This window comes from Hipposideros armiger, unplaced genomic scaffold, assembly GCF_001890085.2.
Source record: "Hipposideros armiger isolate ML-2016 unplaced genomic scaffold, ASM189008v1 scaffold_47, whole genome shotgun sequence".
Lineage (NCBI taxonomy): Eukaryota > Metazoa > Chordata > Mammalia > Chiroptera > Hipposideridae > Hipposideros > Hipposideros armiger.
The window spans coordinates 4,935,629-4,950,047 of record NW_017731397.1 but is presented as its reverse complement, the minus strand read 5'-3'; the positions used below and the strand labels follow the sequence as shown (position 1 = coordinate 4,950,047).

The following is a 14,419-nucleotide window of genomic DNA, read 5'->3' as shown; positions in this document are numbered from 1 at the left end:
CAAAAGATGGGCCACTGAGGCTGGGAGGGGCAGAATGTTTAGATGCTTAAATGTCTGCATCTTAGATGGGCCCTTCCTGGCCGCCCTATCTAAAATAGCTCGCCCCACACCCAGTGCTCTCTACTTATCAAATACTACTTTATTTTCTCCATAACCCTTTCCTCAACCTGAAATTACCTAATTTATTTCCTTCTTTACTTTAGAAGGTAAGTTCCTGAGAACAGGGACCTTATCTGTGATGCTCACCAATGGCAGAACATAGAAAGCACTTGAGACATGTCTGTTAAATGAAGAGTTTGATGCTCAACAAGTATTTGTTGAGCAAATAAATGAAAAGCACATCCCCTCTTGCCATCATCCTCCTAAAAAGATTGACACCCCTAAGCTTCGCCTTTAAAGAAATTTAAGAAAGAACTATTTCACAGGCCAAGAAGAAAAACTACCTCTACAGAAGCATTTACAAAACTGCATCCTGAAAGTTAGAAGAGCGCTTGGCGACTGAGTTTCAGGCGTCAAATTCATAATCTTTGCATCCAGGACAGGGGAAAAATCGCCTTCATGTTCAAACCAGAACAGCTGCGGGGAGCATCCACCAGGGGGCAGTCTAACAAAGTTGGCATGGCTCAAAAGCACCTAAGGCGAGTTCACTTCAGGGCAACTGACAGAAATTAAAAGACCAAAAAATTATGAACTACATAACTACATCATTACTCTGATGATACCCCCAAATTAAAAAGAGATTAAATAATGTAGGAGAGAGCAGAGCAGAATGAGAGAGCAGAATCCACTCAGAAAATGCCGTCATGAGAGCAAGGGGGATGGAGGACACCAGTAGTGATGCTGACGTGCCGGTGGGCATCCCACAGCGCTGACTGGGGGTGCTCCAGGGTCATTCTACAGTGCAGGCTGGTGACTGCATGCCCTAGTTTGTTCCCAGTGTAGCAGAGTGGGACATCCATGGGCTCACCCAGCCCCTGGTTTCTCACAGGTATAGATGAACCTAGTAAACACCACCTGAACCCCCAAAGATCTGGGGGTTTGAGGCTATAGCACAAACTACTGTTTGCCCGCCAAAACCCATTCTCTTCTTCCATTGTTATCAGAGGTGCACACCCTCACCTGCCTCACAGTGACGTGTGACCATGTGAATACCTGTTGGACAATGAGAGGTAAGCAGAGGTGAGGCTTCTTAAAAGGAAATCAACTAGAAAGAGGGGGACTTGGCGTTCTCTCACTTTCCCCCGAGTCTGAGTCTCAGGGAGCGGAACCAGCCAGCCTCGCAGCTGGGAACACCCCCCACTTGACACCTGGGTGCATTTGGCAAGTGGCCGAGCTGGGTGTCGGGCTCACATGCTATCTTTCCGTTGACTTGGCTTCTTCGGAGTGGCCTACCTGATCACTGGAGCTGGCTCTGCAATTGCTATTATAGATTCCTCAGGCCTGCGGTGGCGGGCATTTATTATTTTAGGACTTCTAATACAATTGTTCAGTTCAGAAAATTTCCAGACTTCCGAGCCCACCCTCCCCAAGACAGAATCCAGAACAGCCGAATGGCCAGCCTCCCCTGCAATGGAGCACAGCTAACCCAAAGGACACATGTGAGATTTTGATTCAGACGTGAGCAAGCTGAGGAAAGAGGCTGCCCGTGGAATCGGATTTGCCAGTGAGAATGGCAGCAAAGCTATCTGCTTTCAGCAATGGCAGTGGTGAGTTTGGGTCCCAGGCAGCGGCGGCAGCAGCCAACAGCTTTGTCATCAGTTCTGGTTTCTCAGGCTCACAAGAATTCTATGAGCTGCCCAACATCTTTTTTGAACTAAACTCCCTCCTTTTCTGACTTATCAGTCAAAATTATCTTCTGTGGCTAGCAACTAGCAACAATTTGGACTCATATACACGTGGGCACTTGAGGTGTGACAATCAAGAGAACCTCAAGGAAATGGGGGTTACCTGGAATTGGTTACCTAGTCTGGCAGGGTCTGATGGCTCTGAATGTCCAGAAGCACTAGGGATGGGATTCTGGCGGCCACTGGTGCACCTGTGGTTACCTGGAAGGAAATGCTCATGTAGACAAGCTTTAGGGATATCTGGTGGCCAAGGTCACAAAACAATACGACGGCCATGAGACAACAAGGACTATGGGGTGAGCTGCCCCCATTTCTAGCAACCCAGACCATCCAAGTGACCTTGACTCCACGCACGGTGCATGCTCCCCGCAGATCCTTTGGCGGCCAGGACTTGACTTTTCCGAGTCCACCCTAAGCCCATTCAGGCCCAGTCTCACACTTCTCCTTCAGAATCTAAAGGGTCACAAGGCCCAGGATTACTCTGGGTGACAGGATTTCCACCCCTTCCACCCCCTCTCCTCCCTGCCGTCCACGTCTGCCAAGTTACAGACGCCAGGAAAAAATGATAAGACATTTATTGAGTCATCTACAGCAGTCTGACATCCTTAAAATCCCACACAAGGTTGTGAGCACGGCATTAATGGTGACAGCGGCCGCAGTGAGGTCTGTGGGGCTCGTCTTTATTGTGGGACATAAAACCCAGGCTGGCCCGGCTCCCACAGTGATGTCTGGGGTGCCAGGAGTTGCCCCCCACCAGCCCTCATAGGGGCAAAGCTACAGAGGACGGACACAGGACATGATACACGTGGCCAAGCACAGACACATCCCAGGACCGCGAGTTCAAGGAAAGAAGGAATGGACACTCGGCCCCTTTGAGGGACGTCTCAGATCTTTGAAGGATTTCCATGGGGGTGGCTTCGAAATGCTGACATCACCCACATGGAAGTCTCCCCATCCTAACCACAAGGACAAACTGAATAAGCAGATGGAGGTAAACCTGGAATCCTGTGTCCATTAGAGCCCCTGGCCGCCCCCCTGACCCCGGGGCTGGTGGTTTTTACAGATGGGACAAAGGTTAACCCAGGAGGGCTCAAAACTGTTGACAAACAGCACAGGGTTCCTTTTTGGGGTCTTCACCCCAATAACCAGCCACACCTGTGTAGTTACCACAGCCCTTTCACACACAGGGCATCTCACTTCAGCCCCATCCTTGTCCTGTGGGGCAGACCACAAATCACATCCTCCCATTTCTCAGATTACAAAGCAGAGGCCCAGAGAGGTACAGCCTTGGGGCACAGAGCAGGTGGTGAAGCCCAGCTAGCACGCAAGTCTCCCCGCAACACACCGACTCCATCATGCCCCCTGCGTTCGGGAGTCCTAACAACTGCCGTAGCCAGAGGCCCCTTCTTGGGCAAGGCTGGATGTTCTACATAGAAGCTTTACTGAGGGTCTCGTTTGGGCTTGTGTGCAGGGCTGGACACATATTGTCGGTCCCACTTCCTCATCCAGGTTTGCAAAGCATATTGGATCCCAGCGTCGTGGCAGGCACTCGGCTAGGCCCATCTGTGTTTTCTCATCAGCCCGATGGGGGACTGACCTGCAGATCTCTAAGTTTCCTGCCAGTTCTAGTACTTTGTGAGACTCCCCAAAGATACATGGGGAAGGAATCAAGGCCAAACAAACAGCAGGTGAGCGGCAAAGCTGGGAGAAGCCCGGGTCCTCCACTCTCCGCTCAGGGCTCTCCCAGCAGCTTCCAGGGTCACTGGGCTCAAGTATGGGTTTAGGGTGACAAAGCACTTACTGCTTTCACTTTGGAGTGGCTTTGAGGAGGTCAAGGGTACTCACAGAATTACAAGGAAAACATCTTCCAGCTTTCTTTCTGGGAAGGGAAAAGGTCAGATGAAGGAGATGAGGCAGCACCCTTGGTGGGTGATAACGGACTCAGGTATGTCAAGTCTTGCCTTGGCTCCAGTGCCCTCGCCCTATTCTCCAGAGAAGCCAGTTTGGGGCTTGGGGGGTGTGGGGGAGGAGGTGAGGGGGAGAGGGTAGAGAAGCAGTCACTGAAGGCCACTGGATATGTCAAAGAGGGTCACAGAGCTGCCCACTGAGACAGAGCATGTGGCCTGGCCTCAGACATGGGGGGAGTCCCCTGCAATGCTGGGCACTAGAGCCACCAAACCCCACATTCTGACCCCACACAGGCTCCTTGACAGCCTCAGCAGCCCTGACTTGGAGTCCCATTTTCCCCAGGACTGGAGACTGTCTCTTGGCACTGCCATGGCAGGACAGTCATGACAGAAGATGAGAGATTTCTTCATCCCAAGGAGAACTCAGCCTCCACTGGGTGAGTTTCGTCCTTTAGGATTGCACAAAAATAACCCCCTTCCTGGTAATGACCTTCTAGAGACATGGAGTCAGGACCTCTGCTCCTCTCCAGCCTAACTATTCCCAAGGCCCTCAACCCCTCCTCACTCAACACGATTTCTTATCTTTTCCTGGACCAGGCAAATACTGCAGTCCTTGCCCAGGGTCCAGTCCGAGTAGATGGCTGGTGTTTAGACAGACAATTTCAGAAATGCAATGAGCTAACCAGATCATCTAGTCTTACTGCCCATTTTACAGATACGAAAACAAAGGGTCAGGGAGGGAAGGGTTTTACCCAGACCTCATGCTGTCCCCCCAATGCCTGTGACCCTGAAGGCCAGGTGCCTAACCTCCTGGAACATTCAAAATGCATCAAACACATCTGCTCACAAGACTGGCAATAGTTCACTCAGAGATAAAAACACACAAGCGAGAACCTGGAACCTCTATGAGGATGCAGGCCCAGGGCTCAGGCAGCAGCACAAGGAATCTGGGGTTGTTTTGTTTTTGCTGTTTTGTGGTGATCTATATACAAAGTCAAAGCCTCTTCTTCCACAGTGAAGCCGACTTGCTGGTGGGGGTGAGGGTGAAGAAACAGGGGCCATACTCGGGGGACCACTCCCAAGGTCTGGAGGTGACCACTGCCCACCCAGTCGTGGAACCCTGCCCTGGGATAGGGCTGGGTCTGCACCCAAGGCACCTGTCCAATTGTCCCGGGAATAGCCCTTCTCTCCAGCCCACCAGCGCCAACTGTGGTGTCCAAATGGGAGAGACAAATGTTCCATTTCTAAGTAGAAAGAGCATCTCCCACCCTCCCCACATACACAAACATCTACTTCAAAACCTCAGATGATACGCATAACAATGATGCACACCCTTTGACCTGCCTTACTTTTGAACTGGAGAATTACTGAAATGTGGAGCCCGGAGGAGCATTAGAAATGGCCCCATCTCACAAATGGGGAAACTGAGGCCCAGATAGGGAGCGCTCTGTCCAGGCTCAGTGGCTAACCTGAGTCACCAAATGTGTCCAGGAAATGGCGGGCGGCTCCCTTTCTCTCTCCGGCTTTGCCGAAGACCCGGGGTCCACAGTGCTTCACTGGCCGAGGACATAGGACTCATCTCTAAACCAAGCAGCTACGCCCTTCTCCAGTCACTTCGAAGGCCTCTCCAGAAACAAACATTTCCACAAGCCCCCCAGTCCCTTCCTCTTTCTACACCTGGCAAAGCAACATTCTTCCGCCACCAAAACGCTGCCAGCATTCCTGAGCGTGATCATGAAACAAGCCCACAAACGCACTTGAACGAGAACCCCAAATGCTGACATGGAATAAAGCAGGCCCCACACATGGGCCCTACACTCTAGCACTTTCCACAAACTTGGTTCCACTCCATTTTAAATGATTAGGCTATGGGGAGACAGCACAGATGTGAGGGTGCCCACCCCTTCCATCAGCAGCCTCTGCTAACAGCCGTGGTGGGCGTGGCTTCCCCTCTCAACACCCAGGGCAGCCAAGCGTCCTTCTGCAGTGATTCAACGACAAGAGCTGAGGGACACGTCTTTGCAGATGTCTCCGAGATTTCAGTATCTGAGTCTAAGTCCAAAAGAGCTGGTGGCTGGCGCTCCCTCACCATCCATGGGGGTGGGGTGGGGGTGGGGAGCCCTGTGCCCTGGACTTGGGCACACGGAGGTGTAAGGTGCTTCAGGATTCACTGACGTCACAGCAAGGCGTCTGATTCATCCTCGCGTGGCTTGGGCTTAAGGGAAAGTGGAGAAGGTGGTGTTCAGGGGCTCTGGGGGGTAGGCATGGTTGGGGAGCAGTTTCTCTGAGGCATCCATCTGTCATCACCTTCCACAGCTGATGCCTGAGGTGGGAGGGGCAGGAGGGAGGCGACCAGGCAAACCCCTGCCCACCTTGAGTTGGGGGTAAAACAGTGGAGATGGTGAAGGTCTTCTTCCATGGCTCCCTAAATTCTTTCCATCTCCTTTTCAATCGCATCCACATTTCTGGCTCCCAGCATTTTTTCTTGGGCCAAATGAAAAGCACCAGAACTTTCCCAGACCTTTAGCCCCACACCCAAACTGAAGTCTCTGATTGAAAGAGTCCTGGAGCTGTCCCGTGGCCCGGATACCCACGAGCCGGGCACATGGACACCAAGATGCTGGGTGAGCACAAGGGAGCTTCATGTCTGGCCTGCACAGAAGGACACTGACCATCCAAGCTGGACCTCTGGCCGGCCTCAGGGACTAGGCCAGGCCTGAGAAGGGCCCCAGGGTAGTGAGCAGACTCAAGGACTCCACACCGAGAATCAGACATTGCGGGGGCTGCCAGGCAGGCCCCACCCAATCCCCCCAAAGCTAGGTCATCAGCCTCACTCACAGGGCCTCACGCACAAGGCCAAGTGATGACCGGGGCCGGAGGAGACAGGTGGGGTGGGACTGGGGACCTGCTTGAGGTGAGCAGGGACACTGGGCAAAGGAGTCAGGACGGGACAGCTTTTCAAAATTTGAGGAGTATTTACATGTATGGGGTCAGGGCCCAGGGGTCCCATGGTGGGTGGGGCCAGTGCAAAAAGGGGTTTGGGGGAACACCCATCTGCGCCCTGCGTCCTTCTGCCCCCTCGAGGAGCCCAGCTTCCAGCCCAGGGCCTGCCCGAAGGGAGAGAAGAGGTGCAACATGCGTGGGCCAGCACCCGCCTGCAGCCCCAGCCTGTGTGTGGAGGAGAGGGCGGGGGACGGAGGCTCAGGTGGCCAGGTTGTCAGCCGGGAGGCCAGACATGCGGATCTGGGAGCTGCTCTTGCTCAGGATGGAGAGCTGGGTGCCTCCGTTCACCCCGCTGCTGGCCAGGGATGGGTGCCGGTGCTTGAAGTCCACGGCGAAGTAGCGGTTCACCTTCCAACTCCGCCACTTACGTTTGACCTCTGCCTGCACCTGCAGGGAGCAACATAGGCGGTCACTTCCAGGCGGACATCTTCTCCAACCTCATGCACCTGTCTGCCTGCCCTGGGGCCCTGCCAGACGGGCACCGCCACTTCCAGCAGAACCCTGCCAACTCCCAAACTGCAGCTCGCAGTCCTTGGGGTCCCCAGTGGGAATGGAATGGAGCACTCTGAGGAGCTGACCTCAGCCCCTTGCCCATGTCACTGCCTGAGCGAGGCCCTCTAATGGCTTCCTGGAGTCCATGGGCCTCGGCTCCTGGCCATTCGTGTTCCAGTCAGAGGCTAGCCCATCGGGTCTTTCAGGGAATCTTCAAAAAGCCAGCCCTCAGGACCGACAGATCAGAGCAAGGAGCTCCATTCTTGGTGACCACCAGCAGTGAGCTACATGTTAGAACCCCCTGGAGAACTTTAAAAATCCGGATGCCCAGACCATACCCAGAACAATCACATCAAAATCTCTGGGGCAAACTTCCCAGGGGATTCCAATATGTAGCCAGGGCTGAGAACCACTGAATCACGCACCCCTCTGGGCAAACACCCGCCCGTGTGCTCTTAGCATGGTGTGTGCAGGGCATGCCGAATTCCAGCCTCTAGAGACCCCCTCAGTCCTGCATCTTTGTGCAGTGCGCACACTGCACAACTGGCATGGTACTGGTGCCCACCCCTGCTAGTTCTAGCGCGTGCTTCCGCAGCAGGCCCTGGATAAGCCCCATGTACTCCCACTCCTTGTCTCACCCAGCCACTCCCTGCAGGGCCCTGTCTGCTTATCTGTCCTGTCTGACCCTTCTGTCGGTTGTTTTGGTGATCACAGAGCCCAGTCTTCTTGTTTCTCAGATGCAAAAAGAAGAGACTGCTGAGGCCTCACAGCAAAGGCCCAAGCCCTGGTGCAGTGGCTCCCACCCACTCTCCAAGGCCATCCCACCCACCTGCCCCCGGCCCCCTATTTGTGCTGGGCTCTGCTCACAAGCATCACCCTAACAGGCTACAATAGAACACCCAAGACCATAGCTCTGGAAATGGAGTATTACCAGAGGTTGTGGGCCTCTCCCCATGGTCTCTGCCAAGTTCCCATAGTCCCCTCTCCGTAGGGGATGGGCTTGGGCAGGCGAGCTGCCTGCTGGGAGCAGTGCTGAGCTTTGGGCCGATCCCCACGCAGCACCCTGCTCATCACAGCCTCATGAACCATAGGTACAATCTCCTGTGCCTTGTCCTGCCTCACTTCCTTCTTTATTAAGGTGGTTCTGATGGTGAGAGCCCTCCCAGGCGGATCTGCGCTCAGCAGCTGATGCCTTTGTAGGGGAGCTCCGTTCCAGAGGTTGGGCCTTGTGGAAAAGATTCTGCCCCAGGGTGGAGGCTGTCAGGAGCCCTTGCTATATGGTTGCTGCACCCCTCCTGCAGGTGCTGGGAGCCTGGCAAAGCCCTGGTCTGGAGACTAAGCCCTGGGTGGCCAGCAGGCCACACCCCTGTCTGCTCCTGACCATGTCCCCCCTCCCTGCTAAGAAGCCAGAAGGCCGGGGTCTTACCTCCCCATTCAGAAAACAGTAGAGAACAGCCACCACAAAGCCCTGGGGGGAGAGAGCAAAAAGACATGAGCACACTAGCAAGAAACCTTCCGTGTGGGGCGTGTGGGAGGCAGAGGGAATTGAGAGTGACACCAGGAAGCAGAAAAATACGATAACTTGGATGGGGGTTACCTGCCCAGGAATCCAGGGTAAGATGGGACAAGTTCTGCTCCACCAAGATGGCCACACCCATGAAGCCAAGTGGCCTGTGAGAGTGTCCCTTCCCATTGACACACACCTGGCTTTGGATCTCACATTTCCTTGGTCAAATTCTTCCCATTCCCAAGGGCCAGGTCTATCCCTCTTTCTGTAGGAGGCTTCCCCTCCCCCTGAATGCCCCAGCATGTTCTCCGGGCTCCCCAACCAGCCTGCAGGCCTCCTGAGGGCAGTACCCCTCCAGGACAGCACAGACCTGTGTCCCCCCCACCCCCTCCCCACTCCGCCCTCCTTAGACTAGACACCCCTGTGCACAGCACACCCAAACACCATGTGAGTGCGTGCTTGGCCCACAGCAGGCGTTCAGCTATCTTGCACATAGTCTTTACACGTATTCTTTGCATTTCGATTCCTTGTGCTGAGACAGGGACCCCAGGCTCTGACTCCCAGGCTGGGGCTTCGTCTATACAACATCCAGCCTTGCCAGGCTAAGAATTCAAATGGGGGAAAGGCGAGACTCGAGTCAGATACACAGAGAAACTTTCTGACCATCAAGGTCAAATAACTCATTTAAACAATTGGGTTAGGGAGAGGTGCTGTATCCTGGGGACACTCAAGGGAGCCGGCCCTGCCTTCACAACCCACCCATGCTCCCGTCTGATCCTTCATTCCCTGTGCATCCACACACCAACTCACTTGTTTACAGCCCACCCACGTATTCCTTCACGCATGAAGTCACTAGTCTACCCACTCTCTCACTCCCTGGGTCATTTATTTATATTTCTGTGTGTTCCTCCCCCAGTTCAGCTCACTCAGCAATCTGGGACCAGGTCCTGTACTGGGGATCCTGACTTGGGCAAGACAGAGCTCCAGTGCTTATGGGGTACACAGCCTACAGACTGAAGTCAGGACGTGGACACAGAGGTCTCTAGAGGGCACTGCGCCCACACCTGGGGCCACTGGTGAGGGATGGCGAGTGCCATCTTAGGTGGCCCCCGAGAGGCCTGGCTCAGGACACCCAGGCACAGCCACAGGAGGACATCAGTGCATTTTCTCACAGGAGCCCAGAGCGTAGGCAGCAGAAAGGGCCCTCCCAGCTCCCTTCTATTTTAGTACTCTTATTTCAGAGACGAAACATGGAGGCCTGGTTTAGGTTAAAGAAGTTTCTAGAACCACCAGCAGGTTAGGGCCAGGGCCCTGACTCCATGTAAGCCCACCCCTCACCCCCCTGCCCACGCCACACGTACCTGGAAGGAGCCCAGCCCCAGCTCAAACACGAGCCTCTCCCTCTGTCTGACACTCTCCGGGGAGAAAGCAAACACCGTGTAGTGGATTCCAAACAGCGGGATGAGCAGCAGGGTGGACCGGGCCAGCCGTCTGTCAGGAGAGAGCCGGACACCTGCTCCAGGGGCCACCAGGGCTTGGACCAGAGCCGTGGAGGTCAGAGACCCCAGGCCCAGACCTTTCCTCTCCCCCAGAGCTGAACCCCTGTCCATGGACCCCCACAGGGTTCTCCCCAAGGGTGTGGGAACCCCGTCCCTGGGAGATTCTGGGGGGGGGACATCCCCTAGTCTGCAGGGTACCCATCCCTCTAGGCCATATCAGTATCCTGTACAACCACTAAGTGTGCACATGTGAGTATGTGAGTTATAGACGCCCTTCCTGGGAGCTGCAAAACCCTTGGGAAAAGTGAAGTCAGGGCAAAATACAGGATGGGTCTGGAAGGCTTGAGCGACAGGGTAGGACCTCAAGCAAAGCAAACGTTGTCCTGCTCTGGAAGGAAGATCCGTGTGCCTAGAAGGGTAGTTGGTGTTTCTGAGTCTGGGCCAGGGATACTCATGGAGCATGACGGGGAAGTACTGACGACAAGGAGGTAGGGTGGGGGGCATGGTGGGGGCCACAGAAGACACGTGGGCAGGCTCCTTGGAAGGACTTACTGACTGTGGGCATAAACCATCCCCATCCAAGCAGGACAAATCTGCCACCCAGGAAACTGAGTCAGAGGAAGAGAAAGCTGTCTGCTCGGGGGTGGGGTGGGCATGGAAGAAAGGGCCAAAAGGACCTCTGCACCCCCAAGGCCAGCTCTTCTGGGGCTCCTCTACCTGCAACTGACTCCTTGGCCCAGCGGGGTGGGGCTCTGCTCTGAGGGACGGGGCACAGTGCCTACACATCTGGGTCCTGCCCTGTCAGGAGAGGGGCTTCCAGGGTGCTCCAAGGCTGAGACCCCATCTCCAACCACCCCAGCAGGCTGGCTCCCTCAGAGCCTCCTCAAGGAGGTCTGCCCTGCCGGTGCAGTCTGCCCCCCGGGCCCGGTGAGCCAGGGGCGAGTGGGAGGTTCAACCTCCCCTCTCCTGGCAGAGCTCGGCCCACGGGCTGGACAGCTAGGCGTGGGGGCAGCTGTTTGATTTGAGGCAGTTACACCATCTTCTGCTCCCTCTCCCCCAACCCAGCCCCTCTGAGAGAAGTTCTCTTGAATCGGGGCTCCAGATCTCAGAAGGAGCAAATCCATGGAGTCTGAGTGCCACCCTTGGCTTCCCAGTGCCTACTGAGCAGGAAGGACGGAGGGACGGGGAGGAGGAAGAGAGAGGAGGACAGCAGGAGACATGGAGGAAGGGGAGGCATCACCTGGACAGACCTCCAGGTGGACCACAGCTCGTGCCTGGAAGAAAGAAGCCCTCGCGTGCTGGGCGCCCACCCACGCTCTCTCTGCTGGTGGCCTGTTCGGCCAGACCTGGGGTCCCTGGACCAGGGCTGGTGCCAACAGCCCAGGTGCAGTCCTCAAGTGCTCTACCCTCCCACCCTTCCTCTCCTCTGTCTGGTCTCGCTCTGACTGTGGCGCCTTGAAGGCGGGCGTGGCGCATCACCGTCTGCTATCTTCCACGGCCGGGACGTGCCAGGCACGGAGCTCACACTCGGAAAGTGCCTGTCCACGAAGGAACCTGTGGACCACAGAGACCCGCCATGCAAGCCTCAGAGTCCTTAAAACTGAACATGAGCCTAGGCGCGCGGGTCCTGCTCATCTCCAGGGCCCCAGAGCCTGGCACCAGGAGGCAGCAGGGAGTGTTGGCTGAAGATCGAAAAGTCTGAAAAGGCGGGGAGCGTGGCCTGGAAATGCAGGTGTGTGGACGTTGTGGAGTAAATGGGTAAAGGGGTGACTTTACAAAAGCAGCGTAATTGAAGGGGCTCCAAAGGGAAGGTGGCTCTGGGCCTGGGGTCCCTGCTCGCCTCTCTCCTGCCTCTTCCTCCACAAATGGGCCTATTGCCAGAGACTTGCCCCTGCAGTTAGAAAAGCGCTCTGGAAACCCGAAGGCCAAACCTCTCCAGCTTTTATGGTGGCAGTGGACGGGATCAGTGCATGAGAAACGGCGACCTTTCAGGCAGGGGTTCTGGTCCCTTCCCTGCCCCTGGAGAGTGTGGCAACTGGCAGTGGGGTGTCCCATCGCACAGTCCAGGGGCCACACCTCCCCTCACCAGCGACCCTGCGGCAGCCCACAATGGTCAGGGGCTTCGGCCAGGGACCCAGGGCCTCTCAGTGACCCCGGCAGACAGGGCAGTGGGGGCAGATGAGGTCATTAGGGCCCAGGGTCCTGGGGCCTCCACACTTCAGACCTGCGCAGAAGCCATGGAATAGGGACCTGTGATGTGAGCCTCAGGATACCCCTTTGAGGATGTCACAGAATCACCCTATGACCTGATTAACCTGGAGAAACAGTGACACAGGGCCTTGGTGTCTGTCCCCAGCCCCAAGGAGACATCAATGGCAGGAAAGTCCTTTAAAAATACCAAGAAGAGCTTCCAACAGTCAGAGCTGCCCAAGGACAGTGGGCTCCCCCACTTAAAGTGATGTCCAAATGAGGTGGCTGCTCCCGTCAGAGCTACCGTGGGGTCGGGTGACAGGATCCCCTGGGTTCAAATCCTCACCCTGCCAATTGTGTGTCCTGAGGAGTCACTTTACCTCTCTGGGTTCAGTTTTCTTGTCTGCAAACTGGAGATAATTACAAGTCCTCATCCCATAGGGTGGTTGTGGGAACTAAGAAGGTGACCACCAGCTGGGCACGTGAAGTGTGAATGAGGGTCACTGCACTGAGGGTCTGTCCCATGTAGGTGGCCAGTCTATCTCAACTCAAGCTCCCAGACTATCAGGAAGGACTTGGCAGTTCCAAAGACTCGAGTCCAGGGAAGTGGGGCATTTGGGAAAGACCACACGTCAAGGCAGCAGCGGCAGCCGGGGCCCTTCCTCAGCACTGGCCAAGCCCCTGCTGCTCCCCCAATGGCTGCAGCTCTGTCCCCACAACCTCCGCCCCCCCCCAGGCCACAAGGTTGCAAAGAGCTCACAAGACACACAGACGTCAACATGCAACAGCCAGGAAAGGGCTCAGGGCTAGAGACACAGGCTGCTCTCTGCTCTCCTCCAACCCAGCGAGGGAACGCAGGCTCTAGGCAGTGGCAGCAGCATGCGTCCCCCTCCCCTCCAGGACACGGGGCCACAGCCACGCCACGCACACTTACAGAGTAATGGTGGACAGTTCTGACATCTTGCAAGAGTGCTGCTGAGCCCGCTGTGGCTTGCAGTAGCATTTCTGCACGCAGCTGCTGGGTGTGACAAGAGCAGCACTCTGTCAGCTGGGGGCACCGGGCAATGAGGAAACTGAGGTGGGACTCAGAACAACACAGTTCACAGGGAGGGCAGAGGAGCCGAGGGCGTGGAGACAGGGCCGGGCAGTGACATGGAGGAGAACGAAGAAGCCGAGGGCCAAGACAGGGGCAGCCCTGGACACAGAAATGCATGCCCATAGGTGGACACGTGTGTGCTCGGACACACGAGCATTCTCGTTGGGACCACCAACAGGTAAGGGGAGTTCAGAGGGATCACGTGTGTTTGGAAGGTGGGGTCTGGGCTGGGGCTCATGCAGGGAGCCAGTAGCTGTCCCCCCAGAGTCAGCTCCAGGCTCAGAGCATGGCCTTGAGAGAGGTCACTCAGCGAGGTGGGCAGCTGAAACTCACACCATGGACCTCGTGCTGCCCAGCCTGGGCAGACCAAGCTTGGAATCAGGCCAGTTCGGGGCCTGATTATGAAGCCCGACTAAAGTGTCCACCAGTCTCCCCCTCTACACATTTCCTCTTCCGCCTGCACCTTCCTGGGCACCCAGGGGGAGCCCACGTCGGATGGACAGAATTGTTAGTCTAGACCTCCAATATGAGAGCCACTACCCCTCTGAGGCTATTTGACTGAAAGTTAAACATCTGCTTTCTCACGGCTCCTGGCCACACCGCAGAGCTTAACAGCCACATGTGGCTTGTGGTTCCCATAGGGACTGCACAGATGGAGGGCATTGCCCTCACTGCTGAGAGTCCTACTGCACAGCGCTGGCTGGGCTAGATTTCTTAACGGAAGTGCAGTGGGCAGAGGCTGAAGGCCGAGGGGGCACCTTTGGGGCAGTGCCCCACAGCCTGCGGAAACAAGCCGTCTGACGGAGGCACCCACCCATGGGCAGGGTGCCAGTCTAGCTGGACATTCTACTGTGTGGGGCACAGAGCCCCCACCTCCTCAG

General features: G+C 55.8%; 1 protein-coding gene across 1 annotated transcript in view; it reads right to left on the bottom strand.

The window, feature by feature from the left end:
• Positions 1-2,400: 2,400 nt before the first annotated feature.
• Positions 2,401-14,419, bottom strand: part of LOC109381333 (pituitary adenylate cyclase-activating polypeptide type I receptor) — a 28,030-nt gene continuing 16,011 nt past the window's right edge. The window contains exons 6-9 of the mRNA XM_019639881.1: positions 13,377-13,457; positions 10,115-10,244; positions 8,673-8,714; positions 2,401-7,141 (exon numbers count right to left, since the gene is read on the bottom strand). Coding sequence (XP_019495426.1) covers positions 6,953-7,141; positions 8,673-8,714; positions 10,115-10,244; positions 13,377-13,457 — 442 coding nt within the window. The 3' untranslated portion in view covers positions 2,401-6,952. The remainder of the gene's footprint in view (positions 7,142-8,672; positions 8,715-10,114; positions 10,245-13,376; positions 13,458-14,419) is intronic.